At 58.7% G+C, this 22231-nt stretch overlaps 1 protein-coding gene across 1 annotated transcript; it reads left to right on the top strand.

The window, feature by feature from the left end:
* Positions 1 to 451: 451 nt before the first annotated feature.
* Positions 452 to 21392, top strand: PADI6 (peptidyl arginine deiminase 6). The gene is made up of 16 exons (XM_072751066.1): positions 452 to 561; positions 1327 to 1510; positions 3215 to 3287; positions 5944 to 6011; positions 6476 to 6590; positions 7378 to 7503; positions 11624 to 11802; positions 11919 to 12022; positions 15045 to 15156; positions 16420 to 16527; positions 16733 to 16887; positions 17429 to 17585; positions 17695 to 17818; positions 18926 to 18996; positions 19951 to 20112; positions 20953 to 21392. Exons 1-16 carry the CDS (start codon positions 470 to 472, stop codon positions 21196 to 21198), a joined length of 2076 nt encoding a protein of 691 aa, XP_072607167.1. The 5' UTR covers positions 452 to 469; the 3' UTR covers positions 21199 to 21392.
* Positions 21393 to 22231: the final 839 nt, after the last annotated feature.

Raw genomic sequence — 22231 nt, 5'->3', positions numbered from 1 at the left:
GACGCTGCCACACGCTGCCATCCTGACCACCGCCCCACACACACCCCTGCAGATACGTGCTCCTGACACTTCCAGCTGAGCCAGTCCTGCAGCCCATGGCCGGGTCGCCCTGCACCCCTGCCCCGCACGGGCTCCCCAGACCACCTCTTGCTCCCAGCTGAAGGCCAGAGACCTGAGCAGCCAGCCTCAGATGCCCTGGATCTGCAGGAACTAGCTAGCTGATGGATTAGCGCCGGCGGGGCTCCGACCCCACCTGCTCCTCTGCACCACCTCCCACCCCAGCAAGTCTCCTTGGGGAAAATCAGTCACACCTGGGCAGCTGCCAAAGTGTCCTTAACAAGGGGCGGGCTGGGGAGGCCCTGAGCCCATAAGAGAGGAGGGGTCGGGGGAGAGTGGGGTTATTTGAGGCTGCTGTGCTGACCTCGGGTTGTCTGTAGGTCTGAGGGTAGTCGGCTTGGAGAGCCGTGCCATGTCTTTCCAGAGCATCATCCACCTGTCCCTGGACAGCCCTGTCCGTGCCCTGTGTGTGCTGGGCATGGAAATCTGCTTGGATGTCAATGGGTGAGGAGCTGGGGGCTCTGCTGGGGTTGCCTGGGGGACAGGTGTGCACAGGGATGCCGCTTCCTGACTCCCATACTGGGGTTGCCCCTAAACTATGTGGGGGCTGGGGGTCATCTCCTTTCTCTGCAGCTTTGGCTCCTGCCTCACCTCGAGGAGTGTGTCTTGGGTGTCTAAGGACCTCCCAGTCTCAACACTGCAAAATCCTGACCCAAGTCCCCTAAATCCTGCCTCTGCCCGATATGGGCTGTGGGACCTCAGAGAAACCAGTGCCTTGCCCGTTCTGTTCCCTTACTGGTGAAAGTGGCATGAGGCTGGCTCTCCAGGAGGTCATGAGGATTAAGGGGGGGGGTGTTCTATAAGTTGGAGCCTTGGGGGGGGGGGTGACTCGCTCCTGAGAGCTCCAGTCTTCCCCGGGGTCACAGCATGGAACTCCCGAGACCCGGGTCCCTATAGGGGTCCCTTCTGGCTCAAACAGCTCCTCTCTTCATGGGCTTACAAATAAGATGTAGCCTTGGTGACTTCTGGAGCCTGGGTGGGAGGGTGGGGTCTGGGCTAGAGCTGGTGGGAGGGAGGCTACGGGGCCCTTGGAGTGGGGGAAGGTGGGGGGGGGGCGCTCAGGTCTGTGAGGACCATGAAGCTGCCCTGAGCAGCAGGCCTTTGGCTCAGCGCCCTAAGGAGAAAGAGGATAAGGAGCCGGCTGTGCTGTGGGCCGAGGAGGGGAGGCTCTTGTGCCCTAAAGTCTCCTCGTCTCGTCGGACCGACCAGGTGTGCCCCGGAGAAGTGTGAGGCGTTTACCATCAGCAGCTCCCCGGGGGTCTCGGTTGACCTCCACGGCACGCTCCCAGGGCCGGGCCGGGAAGGGACGACCATGACCCGGTGGCCTCTGTCGAATCCCACGGACGTGCTGGTGAAGATGACCTGCCCCAGCTCCGCCAACGACGGGGACCAGGTGCGCTGGGGTGGGGCCACCTCTGGGGACGGCCTCCTGATGCTGGGGTGTCCTGGGCCCGGAGTCCAGAAGAGGGGGTGCCCGGCCCCCTGCTGACCCGGATGCAAGCTCAAGCACGCCTGTCTCCTCCCGCCTCCCGACCGCACCAGGCTGGCTTCCCAACAAGCCGCTTTTAAAGTCTGGCTCCAAGGTTTTAGCAGCAAAACGCAGATGGGCTTTTAGACTAAGGCTGGTCCTTGGGGGTGCGGAGATTTTATTTTTTTAAGATTTTATTTATTCATGAGAGAGAGGCAGAGACACAGGCAGAGGGCGAAGCAGGCTCCTCACAGGGAGCCCGATGCAGGACTCGATCCCAGGACCCTGGGATCACGCCCTGAGCCCAGGGCGGACACTCAGCTACTGAGCCCCCCCAGGTGCCCTTTATTATTTTTCTATTTTGGGGGGTGGAGATTTTAATGAGACTTAGGAGCTAACGTGTATCGAAGGCTGTGCACTGGCTATCTGGAGGTCAAGAGGTCAGTCTTCCCTCCGTTTACACACAAGGAAACTGAGGCACAGAATGACCTCTCCCCAGCCTGAATGACGTGACTAGAGTGGGGCAGATCGAGGCCTGGGCCCAGGGCCGTGTTCTTTCTCCTGGGCAAGCCGTCTCCCAAAGGGCACCGTTGGTGGAGGGAGGCTGAGCTTGTGAGGCGGCTCCGCTTGGTGGTGGCTCTGTGGCGGCGGCTGACCGCCCCTGCAGGGTGATTGGAACCACCGGGGACTTCGAAACACTCGCCACCCAGGCCACAGCCCCTGCCAATTAAGCCAGCCTCTGGGTGGGCCCCTGGCTTCTGTGGCTCATAGCCCCCACCAGGTGCCCCCAATGTGAAGTGGGGGCGAGGACTAGGGCAGCGGTCTGCAGAATTTGCTGGAATGGTCGGCTGGCGCTCTGTGCCCAGGGCAGGGCCTACCTCCGCAGCAGGCCGCATACTTAAGCCCTGAGTAGCTCACAGGTAGGATTCACGGCTGTGAGGTGTCCTGGCTGAGCCCGGAGGACCTGAGCAGTGTTCTCTGCCCGGGGCTCAGCCTCCAGCACTGTCAGGAGGCGTCTAGGGAGACCCTGGACTTTGGAGGACAGAAGCTTCCATTTGGAAGCTGGTGGTGGGTCACATGGCCCCACGTACTGGTTACCTCTCTGGTCCGTGATGAGGACTTGGTGGGCCAGGCCCGTGGCTGAAGTGCAGGTGTTTGTCTCAAGTACAAAGGCCCTTCTGGAAGCAGTTTGGTGCAGGATGCAGGAAAGACTTACTGTGGTTCCAGGCCCCACCCCAGGTGTCCTACCTTTGAGTAATCAGCTGAACACTCAGAAGCACCCCTGCTTCCCCGCTGCCCATCTCCGGGCAACAGGTGCGACCCCAGGAGGGCAGGGGTAGGGCGAAGAGGATGTCCAGCATGGCCTAAATCTCGACCTCCAGGGCCAGGCAGCCTGGATCTCCCATCTCGTGCCACCCCTTTCTGGTTGAATGACGTAGGGCAGGTGCCTTGGTGTCTCCCCTTGGGGTGGAGCCTCGGGTGGGCTGTGGCCAGGCCCGCCCCTGGAGGACCCTGCCCCGCTCAGGCAGACCTCAGAAGCTCCGAGGCTGGAACGTGAGACCGACGTCAAATGGCCGGACGTGGGTACGAAGCCTCCGCCCCCACCGGTTCTGGGTGCTGTCTCCACAGGTTCTGGTCTCCTACTATCTGCCCAATGAGGACGCCCCCATGGCCACGGCCGTGCTCCGCCTCACCGGGATTGGTGAGTGGGCTCCCACCCCGGGGGCGAGGGGCAGGCATCGCAGCAGCAAGAGGGTCTGTGGGGCTCTTCCCACAATAGGCTGCCTCCCGTGGGTCCTGGATGGACCTGGATGGGCCGTCCCTTCCCGGCCACCCTCCTCACCCTGACCTGGTCCCTGCGGGCAGCATGGGACCTTCCCCGCGACCCCGCCATCTACCCACCTACCCTCGGCCCCACCTGCACTCTGCTGTCTCTGTTACAACTGGGGTGAGTCTGGTGCAAGGTTAACCTTCTCACGTCAGGTCCTTTCCCCTCTCAGAAACCTCCTTCGACAGCTTACTGGTGTGGGAAGTGGCTTCCCGTAGCCCTGACCCAGCTCCTTTTCTAGACTATTCCAGAACAAGCTGGAACCTCTATCTTAATAGAAGCAAGCTATGCTCCCTAAGTCTCTTAAAGAACAAGATATAATCTTTACTTTTTTTTTTTTTTTTTTTTTTTGAATCTTTACTCTCTTAAACCTGATTCTGGATGGTCTTCAAGCCCTACTCCCTAACTCGGGACCCGCCGTGTCTCTTGTGCTATCTCTAGTCAGACCACCAGCAGCACTGCCCTTGTGGAGGACCCTAACGACCCCTTCACTAAACCCGGTGGTCCTCCGTGCTCCCCTGCCTCGACCTGTCAGCAGTACTACAACTGCTTCCCCTTTCTTGACGCATTTTGCCTGAAACCTCTCGGGACCTTGCGCTCAGCTTTCCTCCACCCAGCTGGCTGTTCCTTCTCGGGTCCTTTGCTGGATCCTTCAGCCCCCACCCAACCTCCCTCGCCTGGCAGAGGCACTTTAGGCTCAGACATCAGGTCACGTGGCTCCGTAGACCGATGGAGCCACGATCCATCCTTCCAGGCATCTCCCACAAACTTGCGTACCCGCTGACCCAACATGACTTCCTCAGTGTCTAACCAAGGTCTCAATATATCCCAAGTGGAACTGGCTCTACTTCTGGGGAAGACGGAGGAGTAGGAGGCCCCAAACTGGCCGTCTTCTCCTCTAGACCTACCTTCTGATGATCTTCCCATTGAAGGGCTGTGGCCCACCCTTCTAGCTGGTCAGGCCCACACCCTGGGTGTCCCTCTTTTCCTCTCCTTCCTCCATCCACATCAGTCCACACATCTTGTCATGGTTTCCTCAAAGTTAGCCGGATGCAAGCCACTTTGATGGATGTTCTTGGCTGGTCTGAGCCACCAGCCTCCCTTGCCTGGGTCACTGCATGGGTTCCCCCTGGGGATGGGTTCCCCCCGGGGTTCCCTGCTCTGTACTTACTGTCCTACTGGTCTACTCCTGACCTGGCTCCTAGAGCAGGGTGTCTGGAGAAGGACATCTGATGACATCTCTTCGGATCAAAGGCTCCCAATGCTTCTGTAAAGCTGGCATCCCTTTTACCCACAAAACCTACATGAGCTAGTCTTCTACTTCTGATCCGTGGCCTGTTTCTCTTTTCTATGCTCATTCTGCTCTGGGCCCACTGGCCTCTGCACCCTTGACTTTGCCACCTTAAGCTGCTTGTTCTAATTGCTTTTACCCCAAATATTAACACTGATCATTTTTTCACCTCCTTCTGGCCTCTGTTGGTATTTTAACTCTTTAGAAGACTTCTCTGATCATCTAAAACTGAAACCGCCCCCCCCCCCTTGTTCCCCATGGCACTTTTACCACTGGACATAATGTGCATTTTACTTATTTCTTTACCCCTTGCCACTGCTGCATGTGCTCACACACTCTTCCCTAATATTGAAGACCGGGCCTGTCTCATGTGCTGCTGTATCCCTGGGACCTAGAACTGTTCCTGGTTTGTAGTCAGGATCCTGTCCCTGAGCATCCACACCAGGCACCAAATATATGCGGCCGCTGTGGTCTGTTCTCACGGCCCAGGCATTCTGGTTGGGATATAGCACGTCAGGGGAGAAGCTCTATGAAGAAAAATAAAGCCACACGGTGGACAGTGTGCGGTGCAGAGGAGTGGAAGGTGGGATGTAGAGACTGTAGGAGGAGCCTCTGATGATACTTGGGCAGAGCCTGGATCCCTCAGCTCCCAGAGACTTGGAGCTGCCATGGATTGAGCCCTTCCTAAGTCTTAGAGTGCCAGGAGCTTCCCAGAGGGCTAGAGAGGTGGCTCCTCCAGGGAGGCATCACCTGGGTGGAGTCCGAGAGGCACGAGATGGCATCAGGACCAGAGTGGACTTGTTCTGTGAATTCCCAGGGGGGTTAGGGGAGACACTAGGATACTTGGTCCTCTCCGGGCTTGCTCATGAGAAGCAGTCTGCCTCTGAGGAGTTTTTTGTTTTGTTTTGTTTTTTAACATTAAAAAAAAAAATCTTCATTTGAGAATGAGAGGACATAAGCAGGGGGAGCAAAAGAAGCAGAGGGAGAAGCAGACTCCCCACCAAGTAGGGAGCCCAACAGGGGCTCCATCCCAGGACCCCAGGATCCCACCCCGAGCTGAAGGCCGACGCCGAACTGCCTGAGCCACCCAGGCGCCCCTCTGAGGAGCTTTCCTCTAAGCTGACCTCATGCCCCAAAGACTGGGCATCCCTGATCCAGCCTTGGGCAGCACTGGCCTTACCTGCCACTGCGAGGCTCCATCCAGTAGGTGGGTGGTGGAGACTTTCCCTCTTGTTTCAGTGGTCTCCCTGGACGTGGACATCTACCGCAGTGGGCAGGTGGAGATAGCGAGTGACAAGCAGGCCAAGGTGAGGCAGCCCGGGGAAGGGCGCGGGTTCACACTGTCTGGATCCTGTAGTGTCTTTGATGTCAAATTGCTCCATTACAATCCGAATGGATGAAGTCCATGTCTAGCTCCTTAAAAACACATCTATCTGATGGTAGGTCCCCATTTTGGCCTGGTCGTACGTGGTCGACCAGAACAAGCCCCCTAGGTGGGACGGGTCTCTCCCTTGTACCTCTGTCCCTGCTTCCAAGGCACTGAAACCAGGTGGGGAGCTGCAACCTGCACCCAGCTTCTTCCCTCTCACTAGACCCATTCCCTGGGTGCCCCACTCCACTGGCATTGCCTCCTCCTATTAGGTGTCGAGTTGGCAAGGAGGTCCCTGTCACCCTGGAGAAAGCCTTGGCTCTGCTCCCAATGTGGGGTGGCCTCTGGAAAGCAGGATTTATCTGGCTGCTTCCTGAATCCACTCTCCTGTTGTCTTTGCAGAAAAACTGGGTCTGGGGTCCTAGCGGTTGGGGTGCCATCCTGCTTGTGAACTGCAGCCCTGCTGACAAGGGCCAGATCATAGACCAGAAGACCACCAAGGTGTTCTTTCCAGAGGGTAAGAACTGGCCACTGTCCTGGGACTGTTGCCACCTTTTCTTGCTGGGGTCCGCCTCTCCTGGGGCTTTGCTGCCGCCCCCCTCGGTGCACATGGATCCCAGGCAGAGGCCCACCCTCTGCACCCACAACCCCTCATCAGAGGCTTGGAGCTTGTAACCAGGAAGAAAGTGGCCCCATGGGAGCAGTGTGGGCCCTGAGGGCGGACAACAAACTACTTCCTTTTTCTGGACTTGAGCGTGTCCACTTACCGGGTCTCACTTTGCCATCTGTACAATGGGGATGATCTAGCTGGCTTCACTAAGCAGTTGAGAAGACTAAGCATGAGGAGGATGTGAGCATCTTCCTAAAAACCCCCTCGTGACCTGGGCTGGGAACCCCGACTGTCTTGGGCAAGAGCAGTGTTGGATCTGGTCCTCATTTGTGGTTGGGACCCAGGTTCTGGGCCTTACAGCATGAGGGGCTGCCCTGGCTCACACCAAGGCTGGAGGGGGACCCTCCCTGAGCTGTGTTTGGGGGTGGGGGGCCGGGTGCTCTCCCAGGCTGTATGGGGCAAATGCTGACCTGACTCCAAGCAGACCCCAGAGATGGCAAGCTGCCTGTGGCCACGTGGGGCAGCAAGTCACAGACACCTGTTGCTACAGACACCTCTTGAGAGGCTGGGCCAGGGCAGAGCCGGGGGGGGGGGGAGGTCCCTAGTGCCCCCACATACAAGCCCCAGCCCTCACCCCACAGCTCCTCCCTCCACCACTAGAGGTGCCTAAACCTTCACCTTGTCTCTTGTCCAGAAATAAAGAGCCTGTCCCAGATGACCCTGAACGTTCAAGGGCCCGGCGCCACTTTAAAGAAATACCGGCTGGTTCTCCACACCTCCGAGGAAGAGGCGAGGAAGGCCCGAGTCTATCGGCCCCAAAGTGAGTGTTCTTGGCGCCAGCTCCCGCTTGACCTCTCCCAACGTACCAGGGGCCGGCAGTGGCCACATCGCTCCTGGCGGCAGGGACCCCATCAGAGGCCACCTGGGGCTGCAGGTCGGGGCCTGGTGTGGCCACACTTGCATCCCTGGGACTCTCTGGCTGCCACCTCCATGGACTAAGAGACCTGCGGGTGACTGGCTGTGCCTCTAAGCCACTTTCCCCAACAGCGATGACCGTAGTAGTGGCGTAGTGGCGGCCCATCCTGCGGGATTCCCGTGGCTGGGGGAGAGGAAGCCCATGCTGGCTGGAAGCTGTTGCCTCCTACGCATCAGCCAGGCTCTTCTGCCAGTTGCTCCTGCCAGAAGGGGCCATCTCGCTCCTGTACCAAGACCCCACGTATTGTTTCCAGAACTCGGAGGCCAAGGAGCAGAGCAGAGTGGCAGCTTGGCGCTGGCATGTCTGTCTCCGGCATCGCACCACACCCTGCCCATCCCATCTGTAGCTCTGTCAACCTGAGAGTCAGGTGGCGTGTTCACCTTCTACAGATAAAGCCACAAAGGCTGTTGGTTTAGAAAGTGGAGGTCGCCGTGTCCAGCAAAACATCCCTGAACGAACAAGGCTTTTTGTTTTGTTTCTGACGTATCTAACCAGGTGTAGTATTCAGTGCCTTCTCTCAAAAGCCAAGTTCAGCTTCGGCTGGGCGACTGGCGAGCGCTCCGCTACGGCGCGCCCATCTCGCCATCTCCCGCACTGGAGAGCACGCCTCAGCTGCTTCCCCGCCTGTGCTCAGCCTGCTAGCTCGTCTTCTGCTCCGTCCCTTCTGCAGACCACGGCTGAGCTTGGAAGTGAGGCAGCCCAGGCTGGTCCTATGTGGGCTGGGGAGCGAGCCTTAACCGAGGGGTCTAAGCCGGGTTCAGGCCCCGAGGAGGCTCTGGCCCAGTGTGACCCACGGTGTACAGATAACAGAGGCCGTGACGTGTAGCTTGCTAAAGATGTTGTGCTGCATCACCTGTACCAAGCTGTCAGGGTGTCGTTTTTTTTGTTTTTGTTTTTTTAAACAAAAACTTAAGGGCATCTGGCTCGGTCGGTAGAATGTGTGACTTGATCTCGGAGTCATGAGTTTGAGCTCCGTGTTGGGTGTAGAGATTACTTAAAAATAAAAACAGCTTAGGAACACAGGGCAACCGGATGCCAGGCTGGTGCAGTCAGTGGAGCATGTGACTGCTGATTGCAGGGCTGTGGGTTCGAGTCCCACGTTGGGGTTAGAGTTTTAATTCTTAAAAATGTTTAACTTCTACAACAGGGCAGGGATACACAGACGTTGTTTTCACAAGCCCTCCAGGTGATTCTGAAGCAGCCTAAAGGTGGAGAATCCCTGCTCTATAAGCTACAGCAAAGAAATCTAAGGGGGGAGACTCCAGAGAACTAGAAAGCCAGAGCAGAAGTTCTGGTACAAAGGAAAAGGAAGCCTTTCAGGAGGGCCGTGACTGACTGTAGCCAATGCTGTTGCTAGAAGAATCAAATCTATGGTAAAGTCTTGGTTTTTCGAAATGAAGGTCCTTTGTGAACTTGATGAGAGTAGTGGGGGTGGAGGCCACCACGAAGTGAGAGGAGAGGACAGTTGGAGACGCAGGTGGGAGGACTCTGCCATAGCGGGAACCGTGTGGAGGTGGAGGAGGGGTGATGTCTGAAGCAGGAAGAGCACAGCACCCCTGCAGGTGGCCCGGATCTGGCGGGGGTGAGGAAGCACATCTAGAGCAGGAGCTACAGGAGACCATCCCACCTGGGGGACACGGGAAGTGGGTGTGCTAGCGGACAGCATGACCGTGGTGTTCCTGAGCAGGGTTGAGGGTGGCTCTGAGGCTTGGTCCCCCCTAAAGTGGGGTCGTCCAGCATGGTGGTTCCTCTGGCTGCTCGGATACAAGAGAGCCCTGCAGATGTGGCTTAACCGGAGTGGAGGCCTTGGTGTGGGAGCTGATGGTACGTGTGCCAGGGAGCAGGCGTAGCTGTGGCTCTTAGAATGTGTGTGCATGTGGGGTGGAGGGGGTGAGATGGGTCGGCAGGGTGGGGGCTGGGGTTAAGCATCACAGGTGGAGTGTACATGAGCTGAAAAGACGAGATGCCGACAACCTGTTTGGAGGGGGGTTCGGGGCTGTGAGCACGGAGTTTTGCGGCTGAGGTGGCAGAGCTGTAGCTCATTGCAATGAGCTCAAAGTAGAGAGCTCATGGGTGGTCTACGGTGTGACAAGCAGTGACCACAATCGTGGTAGAGACGAGCCGGTGCTAGAACAGTCCATGGAGGACGGGGGCATTATCTGCTAGCATGTGCTTCCAAGGGACTAGGATTCTCAAGGGATGAAGAAGTGGGCTAGAGGTATTGAGGATCAGACCCTGCGGTACACAGAAGGTAGGAGAAAAAAAGCGCAGCTCCGACCCGTGTTTACTCTGTTCTGGGGCTCCAGCTCCAAGGGTAGGTTCACTGGCTGCTCTGCAAGCCTGCTAGGGACGGACGGCCATGGACAATTCGAAGGTAGCGGAGCTGAGAGCTGAGTGGGAACAGGCATGAGGGCAGAAGAGCATGTCTGGGGCCCAAGGTACTTTGCTCCCTCCTCACCCCTGTAACGGGGATGGCAGTCACAGCCTCTGCCCCCAAGGTGGGGAGAAGGTGCATAGGAATCCACGGGCCTCCACCGCGGTTCCCAGCGCATAGTATGTGCACAACAAAACTTCAGCCGAGCTTAAACACCAGCAGCTAGAAGAGAAGCACCCCCTCCCCCAGTCAGCGGCAGAAGAACTGAAGTGGCTGGGAAGGGGCCTGTGGCAGGCAGACCTGGGACCCCCTTGCCTCCCACCACTCCATGCTGAGTCAGCTTTGGGTGGAGCCCGGGGCCCTGGTGCGGTGGAAGGTGCTAGGCCTATGGTAGCAGCTTTTGGGGTGCCGAGTGGTGGCCAGCACAGGCCTGTCTGGGTAGCTGGGAACCCCACGGGCTCCAAGTTATCTGCTGCGAACCTCTGCAGCCAGTTGAAAGGGCTGTGTCCCTGTGCTGAGCAGCTTCGGGGGCTCTGGTGGCAGGTTCTATCTTGTCCAGCTTTTCTCCTTCGAGGCCTGGGTGCCTGTAAGGATTTCCTGCAGAGTGACCGGGAGCCAGCAGCTGTCTGGACCCACAGCCCCACGCGGGCCACCACAGTGCGCTCACCCAGAGCGAGGGGCCAGTGAACTGGAGCCGAGCCTGTGCCCGGAGGTGGCGGTGGCTGCAGCAGCCATCTGCTGGCACCGGCTGTGAGAGGACGCAGTGCCCAGATGGTCCGGGGCCTGGGTGGACCGAGGTAGACCTGGGATTTCCTAGAGTTGGAGGCTGTCTAGAGGCTCTGAGTGGGAGCAGCTGCCATCAGGGTAGAGCGGCCACACCGGGAAGGAGTCAGAAGGCGGAAGGTGGTGGCAGGAAGGTCCGGTGGGGAAGCTCGGTGGCCTCGGGTCAGGACCTCTGTGAACGGAGAACGAACGGATCTGGGACTGAATTAACTAGATACGACCACAGGGTGGGGTCACTTCTCTCTTCTGTGCGTGGTTTTGTATCTCACACCCCAAGAAGCGCTGGGCTCCGCACAGCTGGTGGGAACTTTCCTTGGCTTCTCAGGAAACGCTCCGGGGCCTGCCCTGTCCGACAGGCCATTCCCACGACGTCTCCCTAGCGCTTACTTGGGCAGGCTCGGACTTTTCAGATGAGGCTGCCAAGCCGGCCCTTGTAGCTTTTCCCCTCTGAGGCTTTTTAGGATCTCTTCCCCAAAGCTGGCCCAAGCGTAGATCCGCCTCCCTCGGGTCTTGCCCCGGCCCGAGGGCCGGGAAGGTGGGGATCTTCACCTGAAACCCTGTCCTCGATGTGGGATAGGTCTGGGAGCCACGTTGCTGAGCCTTGGCCCCGTTCGGGAACAATCAGTGGATTGTCCACTAAAGCCCTAAACACCGGAAACACAGGGACAGAAAGCCAACTTGGCTCCTGTTCCCTGGGGCGGCTTCCAGCCTGGCTTCTCCCTGGAGCAGGGAGCCGGCACCCCGAGCGTCCGGTGTGCAGGCAGGCGCCAGGCTAAGCCAGCAGCTGGCCCGTCCCTCTGTCCCCAGGAGACAGCTCGAGCACCTTTGAGGTGCTGCTGGGGCCCGGCCAGTGCACCTACACGTTCACCCCCCTGGAGAACAACCTGAAGGAAACCTTCTACGTGGAAGCCATCGAGTTCCCGTCTGCCGACTTCTCGGGCCTGATCTCCTACTCTGTCTCCCTGGTGGAAGAACCTCAGGACCCGGTAGGTCCCCGGGTAGACCAGCAGCCCGGGGCCCGCATGGGAGGGGGAGAGCGTGGGGATGAGGGGGACGGGGAGGCGGAAGCAGCTGGCTGATGGGGCCGTGGGGGCCGTTGCAGTCCATTCCAGAGACCCTGGTGTACAAAGACACGGTAGTGTTTCGGGTGGCCCCCTGCGTCTTTATTCCCAGCACCCAGATGCCTCTGGAGGTCTACCTGTGCAGGTAAGAAACCCTTGGGCTGCCCCTGGGGTGGCACCTTCATCTTCGTGATGGAGGCTGGGCCCAAGCACGTCCAGTCCCAGCCCCTGGGAAAGAAGAAGTGTCAAAGTCGGGCAAAGCTGTCACTTGTCACTGCTGAGGTCTGGAAGTCTCCTGAACTACTTCTCAAGTGCTCACGGCCTGCAGAGGGCCACATCTGAGGGCAGGAAAGCCAGGACTGGAGTCTTAGCTAGGTGGCCACATCCCTATGGAGAAGGGGACAAAGGGCCCTGGCTGGTAAAACCCGCAGGAAACCATCAAGGGCCCTGTCTGTACGATCGCTCCGACTATCTGGAAAACCAGGGATAAGCAGAAGGCAGGAACCGGCTCAGCTGCTGCAGCAGTGCGAGCCAGACACAGTAGTGGCTCAGGCCAGGGGGTGGGAGCACAGAGGTTAGATTCAGGGGTGCACTGAAGGTGGACCCTGCCCACCCCCTGACCCAGGTTTGCTGACACATGGGCTATAAGGAAACAAGACTGTCCCCTGGGCTTGGGGTCCACAGTAAGGTGGATGGTGATACCACTGCTGACATGGGTAGAGTCGGTGCTCTGGTCCTGGTGACTTAAAGCTGGGGGCATCCACTGGGTTTCTAAACTTTTGGAGCTCCGTGGACAGTTTGGAAGCCCCAGATGAGTCTGGGTGTCCCTGGCAGGTGGAGGACGTTCACAGCCACAGGCCTAGCCATGCTCACGAGGAGTACTGTACCCAGGAAAGGCAGCTGGGCCGTGAGCTCTGGGGTGACCTGACGCTAGTCTGGGCAAGAATCTGGCAAAGGCAACCAAGAAGGCAGAGGAGGTTTGGTTAGAAACCAGGAGAGGGGGAGACTCAGCGGCAAAGGTGAGGGGCCAGCTGTGTGAAACCCCAAGAGAACGAGATGCCCACTGGTTTTGGCAAGATTGGGGCCATGCACCATGCAGCAAGAAATCCTACGAGGTGGGTTTGGAAGCACTGAAGGATGAATGGGAGGGGAATACTTCGCAAAACTCCGAAGAAATGGGAAGTGAGAAGGGGATATGAAGCCAAGGGAAGGCTGGTTTTTAAGGTAGAAAGCAAAGAACGATGCTAATGGAATGACCCAGCAGAGCAGGAAAAATCCGAGGGGAGGGGAGCGGCAGCTCCAGGAACCAGGCTGGTAAGACGTGTCTACAGGTCCTGTCCGTAGGTACAAGGACTGCTCACTCGCAGCTCAGGAGGGAGAGCAGAGCGAAAGGACGAGGGATGTGCTAGGACGACAGCTGTCGGGGGCTAGGACCAGTTCCCGTTGTCACCAGCGGCTCTTCTCCAGCTAGTCTCCGTAACTCGAGTTCTAGGGAAGGAACGTGGAACTGGACTAACCAGGCTTGGGCTCTGCCAAGCGAGTCACCCCAAGTGCGCGGGCAAGCATAGAACTAGGATGACGATCCTAGGTTCCAAGCCAAGGGAAAGAGGAAGGCCAAGAAGCAGAAAGCCGGGGGGACAGCAGCTGAGGACCAGAGGTCCCAGCGAAGGGGGAGCTGGGAGGGGGTGGAACCAGATGCCAGACTGAGAGCTTGGAGGAAGTGCAAGTGCCCCGAGCAGTGCCTCATGGCGAGGGGCAACGCTCCTTTTTCCAGGCCCGGTGGGGATGGAAGAAAGCTTAGCCCTTCCGCAGGAGAGGGCTTCCAGAAGGGACCCCAGAGGAAGGCCAGGCTTCAGGCTAAAAAGTGAAAGTGCTCCAGGGATTTTGCTGATAAGATACCCAGACACCAGATCTTTCTACTTTGGCTTTTGTATCTGAAGATCAAAGCTTGCTCATAAGAGGCATCTGCTGAAAGCCTGGTCTTCTAAGACTCTCCCCTAGAGGGTGGCCTGCAGGCACAGCTTGACCCAGCAGTGGCTGCCAGCCTGGGCCCACACGCCCTTCCCCCAGCACATGTCCTCAGACTGGTCCAGACCTGGTCAGCCTGGTCAGCTACCGGCAGCCTTGTCTGTTGACCAGAGAGATCAGTTCTTTGGGGCCACAGAATAACGATGGAAGTCTTGGACGTGGAACCAGACTAGAATCTCCATTTTGGCACTTCCCAACAGTGACCTCGCTGGCATTCAGCTTGTGAGGATCTGTTTAAGATTTTATTCATTTATTCATGAGAGACCCACAGAGGCAGAGAGACACAGGCAGAGGGAGAAGCAGCCTCCCTGCAAGGAGCCTGATGCGGGACTTGATCACGAGACTCCAGGATCACTCCCTGAGCCACCCAGGCGTCCCAAGGATCTGTTTATAAAATGAGTGGTCTTTTTTTTTTTTCTTAATTTTTATTTACTTATGATAGAGGCAAGGACACAGAGGGAGAAGCAGGCTCCATGCACCGGGAGCCCGATGTGGGATTCGATCCTGGGTCTCCAGGATCGCGCCCTGGGCCAAAGGCAGGCGCCAAACCGCTGCGCCACCCAGGGATCCCAAAATGAGTGGTCTTAATGTCTACCTCAAACGTTACTGTTTATCCCCAACAAGGAACAGCTGTGCGTCCTGGTCCCACGTGGCTGTGCACGACAGCACTAGATCCCAGCGTCCAAGACCTACCTCCCCATCAACCACACAAACGTGGCAACCTTGTTGGCCTCCCATGGCGGGGGGTGCTTGGCTGCTTGGCTTCTTGGGAGAAAACTAGCTCCTTCCCGGTAGAAGTCCGCCCTCTGGGTAGACTGAGGTGTGGGAGAGCCTGGGGCGGGGCTGGGAGGCGCACATGGGGAGGGACAGCAGGACAGGGACAAAGCAAGCTCTTGGGGATGGATACTGGTAACCCTTGACCTGACTGCATGAGCTGGGTGCCGCTGAGTGAGACCTAATCGAGGAACCAGCTTGTGTTCCAAGAGTCGGGGGACAGCAGCTCTGCTTACCTCGGGGCTGGGGGCATAATCTCTCTTGCCCAGAAGGTGGTGTCCCTCCTGCCCCTGGGAGAGTGAGGCCATGACGGGGTGGAGGAAGCCTTGAGGGCCTCCCCACAGTTGGCGTCTCTCCTGTGGCAGAGAGCTGCAGGTCCAGGGTTTTGTGAACACGGTGATGGAGCTGAGCGAGAAGAGTAACAGCCAGGTGGCATCTGTCTATGAGGACCCCAACCGCCTGGGCAGGTGGCTCCAGGTAAACCCGCCTGTTGGGGAGGGGCTGGGAGACTTGCATGTGGCACCTCAGACCAGCTTCATGTGACCACTCCACCTGCCCAGCCAAGCTCAGACTAACTAGAGGGGGTCTGTTCCTAGGACTTTAGCAAGGACACAGATGGAATGACGTGCCCAAGTCCTAGCCCCTAAGGGATAGCTTAGGGTCCAACTTCCTTCCATTCCACGATGTGTGTGTTTGAGACCACAGAACACCTAGGCGCTAACAGTCTGGTCCCTTCACCCCCGGGCCGTCGGAGCAGGGCTACCCCTCCAGTGCCCAGCCCGACTGCTGGAGCCCTGAGGTCTGGTGCTCCCCTCTCCCCCGGTGGCTGAGTGAGGACTGTACACTGGCCACCATTCTACGTCCTGGAGGTAGAGGACAATGGGAGAGATCATGCTCCTATACTAGCAAGGACACAAGGGCTCTAAGCACTGGGAAAGCAAGATGCCTAGTGAGTCTCTAGCCCAGACTAGGCAGTTTTGGGTGGTCAGGAAAACCTTCAACTTCAGGAAACCCAGCTGGCCACGCGAAGATTGGGGGTAGGTGCTACATGAGAGATTAGAGCTCTTCGGGTAGGAGTGCGGCGGATGGGAAGACCCCGATGGGGTGAGGGGGTGGGAGTGTGCTCGGAGGATCAGAAGAACGGAAGGGCTGTGTGGCCAGGTCAGAGCAGAAAGGCCAGAGGTAGGAAAGAGCCAGATCCTATACTAGAGACCTTTGTAAGTCAAGGTAAGGACTAGACACGAGTTCACAAGGTGGGATGATGTCAAAAGGTGAGAATTCAGAGTGAAATGTTCTGACTTTGGTTTTTAAAGAGCCCCCTCTGGCTGAGAACTAGAGAAGTGGCCTTAGGAAGGGGCAAGAGTCCGAGTGAACTGGTTGTAGGGGCCCCGCAGCATCTGGGGAAGGCCCAGGCTGGCTTCAGGGAGGAGTCCACCTGCCACCTGAAGACGCTGAGGCTTGTGTGTGGACGGGGTGCAGAAGCGAAGAGCGGGGAGGATCTAGGTGACCCAGGTTTTAAACGTGATGCAGAGAAGGGTCTGGAAAAGCCCCCAAAGAAGGGGGGGGATGTCCAGCTGAGGTTCAAGGCCCAAGCAGGAGTTGGCAGATGGGGGTTCCTGGTGCCCCCCGTCCCTTGGAGACGGCCTGTGTGCAGGGAGTGTTGGGACTGGCACGCCAGACCCGGGCAGGAAAGCAGCCGGTAGAGCAAGGGGACTCAACTCCTCCTCCTGTCTCCTCCAGGACGAGATGGCCTTCTGTTACACCCAGGCGCCCCACAAGACGCTCTCCTTGGTCCTGGACACCCCTCGGGTCCTCACGCTGGAAGACTTCCCCATGAAATACTCACTGGTGTGGGGCTCAGTGTGGCCGATCAGACCCCATCCCACCTGCCCAGAAGGGATGGGGTGCCAAGAGGGGGAGGGCCTGAGGGGCCTCTGGGGGCAGGGGGTGTGGGACTCTGAGAGTCTGGATTAGCGATGAGCCTGGGGCTGAAAGTCCATCCTTCCTAACCTACCCCCCCCCCCCCCGCCCACCCCACTGCGTCGTCTTCCAGAGCCCCGGGGTTGGCTACGTGATCCAGTGCACCAAGGACCACAGGGTGGCCAGCATGGATTCCATTGGGAACCTGATGGTGTCCCCACCTGTCAAGGTGGAAGGGAAAGAGTACCCCCTAGGCAGGATCCTCATTGGCAGCTGCTTTTACCCCAGGTGAGGCAAGAGGCCAGGTGGTGGCCAGCTGCCCTAACACTAAAGGGACCTGGTAACTCCTCTGGCTCCGCCTGACTTGCACATGACTCAGCAGGTCATCTGCTCTGGATCATTCTCTAAACTGCCAAGAAAGGATTTTTGAGTCTTTGTCGTGGGAGATTATAGATAGAAAAAGCAGACAACGGCTCATCCTGTTGAGTGGCAATTCCAGGGTTTAGATCGGAGGGATGTTAAAGGGGAGCGGCCTAGTGGCCAGCAGGAGCTTATTTCTACGAGGCGTGTGGACTTCTGGGTGGTCGTTAATCCAAAGCCAAGAGCTCCTTGCATCCCAGGGCTCAGCACTGATCTAGCTAGAACCCCTTGGCTTGGCCCTGAGTTGGACCAGGGGAAGAGATTCTTAGCCACCCCCTCCTTTATGGACCGGGCACCTGGGCCCAAGGGTTAGAGCAGCCGGTTAGCTGAAGGGAACCTGACCCCCGAGCAGGTGGCCGCCAACACACACCATGTCGGCTCGAGGGCTGTTTGTTCGTCTTCCCCTTAGCAAGGAGGGCCGAGACATGAGCAAGGCCCTCCGGGACTTCCTCTACGCCCAGCGAGTCCAGGCCCCGGTGGAGCTCTTCTCGGACTGGCTGATGGTGGGCCACATGGATGAGTTCATGTGCTTCATCCCCACACAGGACAAGAGTGAGGGTGAAAAGGTCTGGAGGGGGTGAGGGGGTGGGGGAGAGGGAGGGGGTCTCCCACCCTTTCAAACTCCTTAGAAGCTTCTGGAGAAGAAGCTTGCATCTGACCGGAGCTGTTCCCCAGGGCTTCCGGCTGCTACTGGCCAGCCCCAGCTCCTGCTACAGACTGTTCGAGGAGAAGCAGAAGGAGGGCTATGGGGACATGGCTCTGTTTGAAGAGGTCCGGGAGGACCAGCTCCTTTCTAACGGTGAGGAAAGCCCCCGGCGCTGGAGCAGAGGCCAGCGCCTCCTTTCCAGGGTGTCCTTGCTAGAGGGCCGCTTCTCCTTTGTTCCTCCTGGTTCAAAGAATCCCAGGGAAGCATCAAAGCCTAACATGTAGCACATGAGCACAGCTTGTTCTGGTTCGGGGCTATTCCAGCAGCGCTAGGGCCGCCCAGGGCAATCAGAAGTTCTGGGGTGGCAGAGAGGTGGCCGAGCTTATGAGAAGGAGGCTCCGTGGTGGGTGGGTGGGGGGGGGTTGCGACAAAACCAGGTGCTACCAACACTCACGTCTGTCTACTCAGGAAATGTGGAGTCCGGTGCCTGGGCTTTGGGACTTCAGGGGTCCCCAGGTCACCCACGTGGAAAACCTAGGTGGACAGGCAAAGATTGTACGGCTGTTCTGCTGGGGCACAGTCATTCTGTTTGAAACTCCGTGGGTCCCCAGAGGGGCTGCTGGGAAGTTCTCTAGACCCACGCTACACAAAGTGCAGCTTCAGCGTCTCTGGGAAGCTTGTTGGAAACACAATATTTCAGCCCCACGCCAGACCTGGTGAATCAACCTTTGGGGCGGGGCCCAGGAACCACATGGGTCCCAGAAGCACTTCCAGAAGGTGACATTTACTGAGCACGAACCAAGTATCACACCCCACATGCCAAAGACTGTGTGACGTCAGCTGGGGCCTGAGCTGGCCCCTGTCTCAAAGATGGAGCAACTGGAGGAATAAATAATCTAGTCAAGGTCCCCCGTAGAAGGTGGCTGGGTTGTTTGGGTCAAATGATGCACAGCGCTGCCCAGGGGAGACGTGAGTGCAGGTGGGAGGCACCTGCAGACTCGTTCCAGGCTGCTTCCCCTCCTACCAGGGTCAGAGAGGCGGGTGGCAGTGAAAGTCTTCCCTGGGGTCTAATAAGGGCCCTGATGTATGTCAGTCCCCAGATGTGACAGGTGACCTGAGTAGGTCACTGGAGACTGGCCAGGTTGCCCGTCAGAGGAGCAACAATACACCCAGTGGGCTGTGCCCTGGGGGGTCAGCCTGGCCCCGGGCGGCCCCACTCCCTGGCCTTACTGCCCTCCCACCCTCTCCTTCTCCCTACAGGGCGGGAGGCCAACACCATCAATCAGCTTCTGGCTGACGAAAACATGAGAAAGCAGAACGACTACGTAGAGGTAGGGGCCAAGGGTGTGAGGGACCTTCCCCAAAGGAGTGGGGGGAGGAGGTCCTAATTGGCAAGGGCTCTAGCCCAGGCATCATGACAGCTCCGTGATCCCCGAGCTCAGCCCCCAAAGCACAGGAGGATAGTGAGGCTTAGCGCCCAGGTGTGAGCCTAACTGTCCGTGGGGAGAACTGGGTGTGATCCCAAGCTGACCCCTAAAGACAGGTGCTCTGTGACCCTCAAGTTGCCTGGTGTTGGACCAGAAAACAGAGGGTCCCTCTCCCCACCACTCCCCCCAAGAAGCTCCAAGTGCGAGCATCGTCCAGATGCTTCCTGAAGTGGCCCACGAGCTGTGTTCGGGGCCAGCCAGCACCTCACGCCGTGAACCACTGGCTGGGAGCAGAGTTGTTCCCAGAAGAGATCCTCCAACTTCCAGGGAAGAAGCAGAAGTCTGGAAAAGGGCAAGGACTTGTCCAAGGTCACGGGGTCAGCACAAACAACTTTGCTGACGGAGACCTTAGGGCTCCAAGCTGAGGGGGGTGTGCTGTGCCTTGGTGTCAGGGTGCTGACCTTTGCTGAACAGGGATGGCCTCTGGGTGGGTGCTGGCCAGGTATGGGGTCAATATAGCACCTCAGGAGCGTGCCCCAAGGTGTGGGGGGCAACTGCTCCTGTCCCGAAGGAAGGAAGGAAGCAGGGTGCCTCCTGAGGACTCCTCCCACCCTGCCCTCACCCGGGTCCTCCACCCTGGCCAGGCTCAAGGGCCAAACGACGCCCACGTTGCAGCGGCATCAAACTGGCTGCTGCCCCGCACAGACCAGCTGTGAGGTCCCGGCCTCTCCTGAGCCCCGCTCCCCCTGGACAGACCGTGTGCGCTTTATCAGAGGGTGGGCTGCCCGTCTGCGGGGAGTGATGGAGGCGGTCGCCCCCCCCCCTTGCCCCACCAACTCCCGTCTCCCCGCCCCGCAGAAGTGCATCAACCTGAACCGCGACATCCTGAAGAAGGAGCTGGGCCTGGTTGAGAGGGACATCATCGACATCCCGCAGCTCTTCTGCCTGGAGCAGCTGACCAACGTGCCCTCCAGCGAGCAGACCGGCAAGTTCTTCGCGAGGCCCTACTTCCCCGACCTGGTGAGGCGCGCAGGGGTGGCGTGGGGGGCTGCTGTGCCAACCCTGGCTGGTCTCCGGACCTCTGTGATGCTGGGCTCAAGGCTCAGGCATAGCAGGCAGGAGTGCCTGGGTGGAAGGGAGATGGAAGCTTCTCTCCCTCCCGGGGGAAACACTGCTACAGGGCACAGGCCAGCAGGTGCCAGGCTGGGTGACTAGCCAGGCCCTGGGCTCATCCCAACCTAGAGGGAATGCTATGGGCCCACCTCATGGATGGGGGTGCTGCTTACCCTCTTCTGAGTCCCAGGGACACAGGCCCTGCAGCATTGGTCACATATGGGTGGCTTTTAATTCTAGGAGGCCAGAGGGCCCTCTGGGCACGACACAGGCCCTGGGAGCCCGCGTGCGTAGCAGTAGGGGAAACGTCTTTGAGGAAGTAGAGGCTGGAATTGAGAAATGGATGGAGATCAACCGACAGCTGGGGGGGTGCGGGGGGCATCCCAGTAGAGGCACCTGGGTTACAGTGTAAAAGAAACTTCCTGTCCAGAGCAAGAGAAGAGCAGTAGAACAAGGGACCCCGGAGGTCTGCAGAGCCAGACCTTGGCCCAACAGGATTTCGGTGTTGCTGAAACAGGTCCGAGCCAGGGGAAGGTTAAGCAAAAGTGAGCTGGATCTTGCTGCGGTTGACTGGTGGTGTCTGCAGGGACAGTCTAGAGAAACTGCTTGCGGCCAAGCCTGAACACAGGCAGCTGCGCTTCCCCTTGGGTCGGACCCAATGGCACCGAGAGGAGGGACGGGTGGGGTGAGGAGGCTGTCTTCCATGGCTCTGACCCCTACCTCGGCCTTGCCCATCCTGTGTGCCAGCTGCAGATGATTGTGATGGGCAAGAATCTGGGCATCCCCAAGCCTTTTGGGCCCCAGATCAAGGGTACCTGCTGCCTGGAAGAAAAAATCTGCCAGTTGCTCGAGCCCCTGGGCTTCAAGTGCACCTTCATCGATGACTTTGACTGCTACCTGACCGAAATCGGGGATTTCTGTGCGTGTGCCAACATCCGCCGGGTGCCCTTTGCCTTCAAATGGTGGAGGATGGTGCCCGAGCCCCAGGCCTAGTGCCGCCAGTCCTGGCCCAGCGCGAGCGGCCCACAGATCGCCACTCCACAGCGTTCGGGTTCTCTGCCTCACCCTGTGTACCTGTCCCTGTGTCCTGAGGGTGGCAAATGCTGCCCGTGGGAACCTCCTCAAATGGCCTTCAGCCAAGAAGGGGTTACCGAGTGTCCATTAAAGTTCGAGCTGTTCTGAATGCATTTTGGCAGCAGCTGCCTTGCTTGGAGGGTGGGGGTGGGGTGGGTACTAGCTAAACTCCAGCTGACTCCTGCAGTCAGGCTGCCCTCCCTCCCTCATCCGTCTCTGTAGTGGGACGTGGCTGGCCTCGGAGCATTTCAGGTTTTCCCTAGTTCGAGCCCCTAGAACGTGCTGGGTCTGGGTCTACACCCTTGAGCTGAGGGTGATGGTGTCCAGGCTCGAGGGGAAGGAGGGCTCACTGTTGGCCTGTTGGGAGCTGCGGTGGGGGAAGCCTTGCACCATGTGGGGGGGGGGGGGAGGGGGAGGCTCTGGAAGCTCTGCGGTCTGAGGGACAAGACTCAGCAGGGGCAGGCCGGGCTGGGAGGGATGGGCTGGACTTTTGTGAAGGTCTCTCAAGTCTCCAGGAGAGAAACTGCCCCCCTCCCTGCCTGGGACCCAAAGATGCCCACTTCCACGTGCCTGCCAACCCAAGCTGATGGGACAGGGTGTTGCTGGAGTGCCTCTGAGGTTAACAAGCCCTGCTCCCTGCTGCTCCCACCGTGCCCCTCCTGCTGCTGCCGGGGAGCTCCACTGAAGAGGGTGCTGGTCTGAGGACCTGGGACAGCCAGCACCCCAGAGGCACCACCATGACGGCTGCCGGATGCTAGGGAGGAGCAGCGGCCTGGGAGCAAAGGCAGTGGGTCAACCCTGACCGACTGGGCCTGGTGCCTGGGGCTTCTGAACACCTGAGACTGGCTCTGCAGTGGGCCCGGAGCACCTGTGACCAGGGCTTAAGTGACCCGAGGGCTTAGGCTCCCCTTGGAAGGGTTGGTGGGAAAAGGTGGAGAATGAGGGTACGGGC

This window comes from Vulpes vulpes, chromosome 2 (assembly GCF_048418805.1).
Source record: "Vulpes vulpes isolate BD-2025 chromosome 2, VulVul3, whole genome shotgun sequence".
Lineage (NCBI taxonomy): Eukaryota > Metazoa > Chordata > Mammalia > Carnivora > Canidae > Vulpes > Vulpes vulpes.
This window is presented reverse-complemented; position numbering and strand designations above follow the sequence as displayed.

Excerpts from the sequence above, each read along its gene's own strand:
- PADI6 (XM_072751066.1), top strand. The coding sequence starts at position 470 with ATGTCTTTCCAGAGCATCATCCACCTGTCCCTGGACAGCCCTGTCCGT. Across the intron at positions 11,803-11,918 it reads TGGAAGAACCTCAGGACCCG|TCCATTCCAGAGACCCTGGT; the intron begins GTAGGTCCCCGG and ends GGGCCGTTGCAG. Across the intron at positions 12,023-15,044 it reads CTGGAGGTCTACCTGTGCAG|AGAGCTGCAGGTCCAGGGTT; the intron begins GTAAGAAACCCT and ends CTCCTGTGGCAG.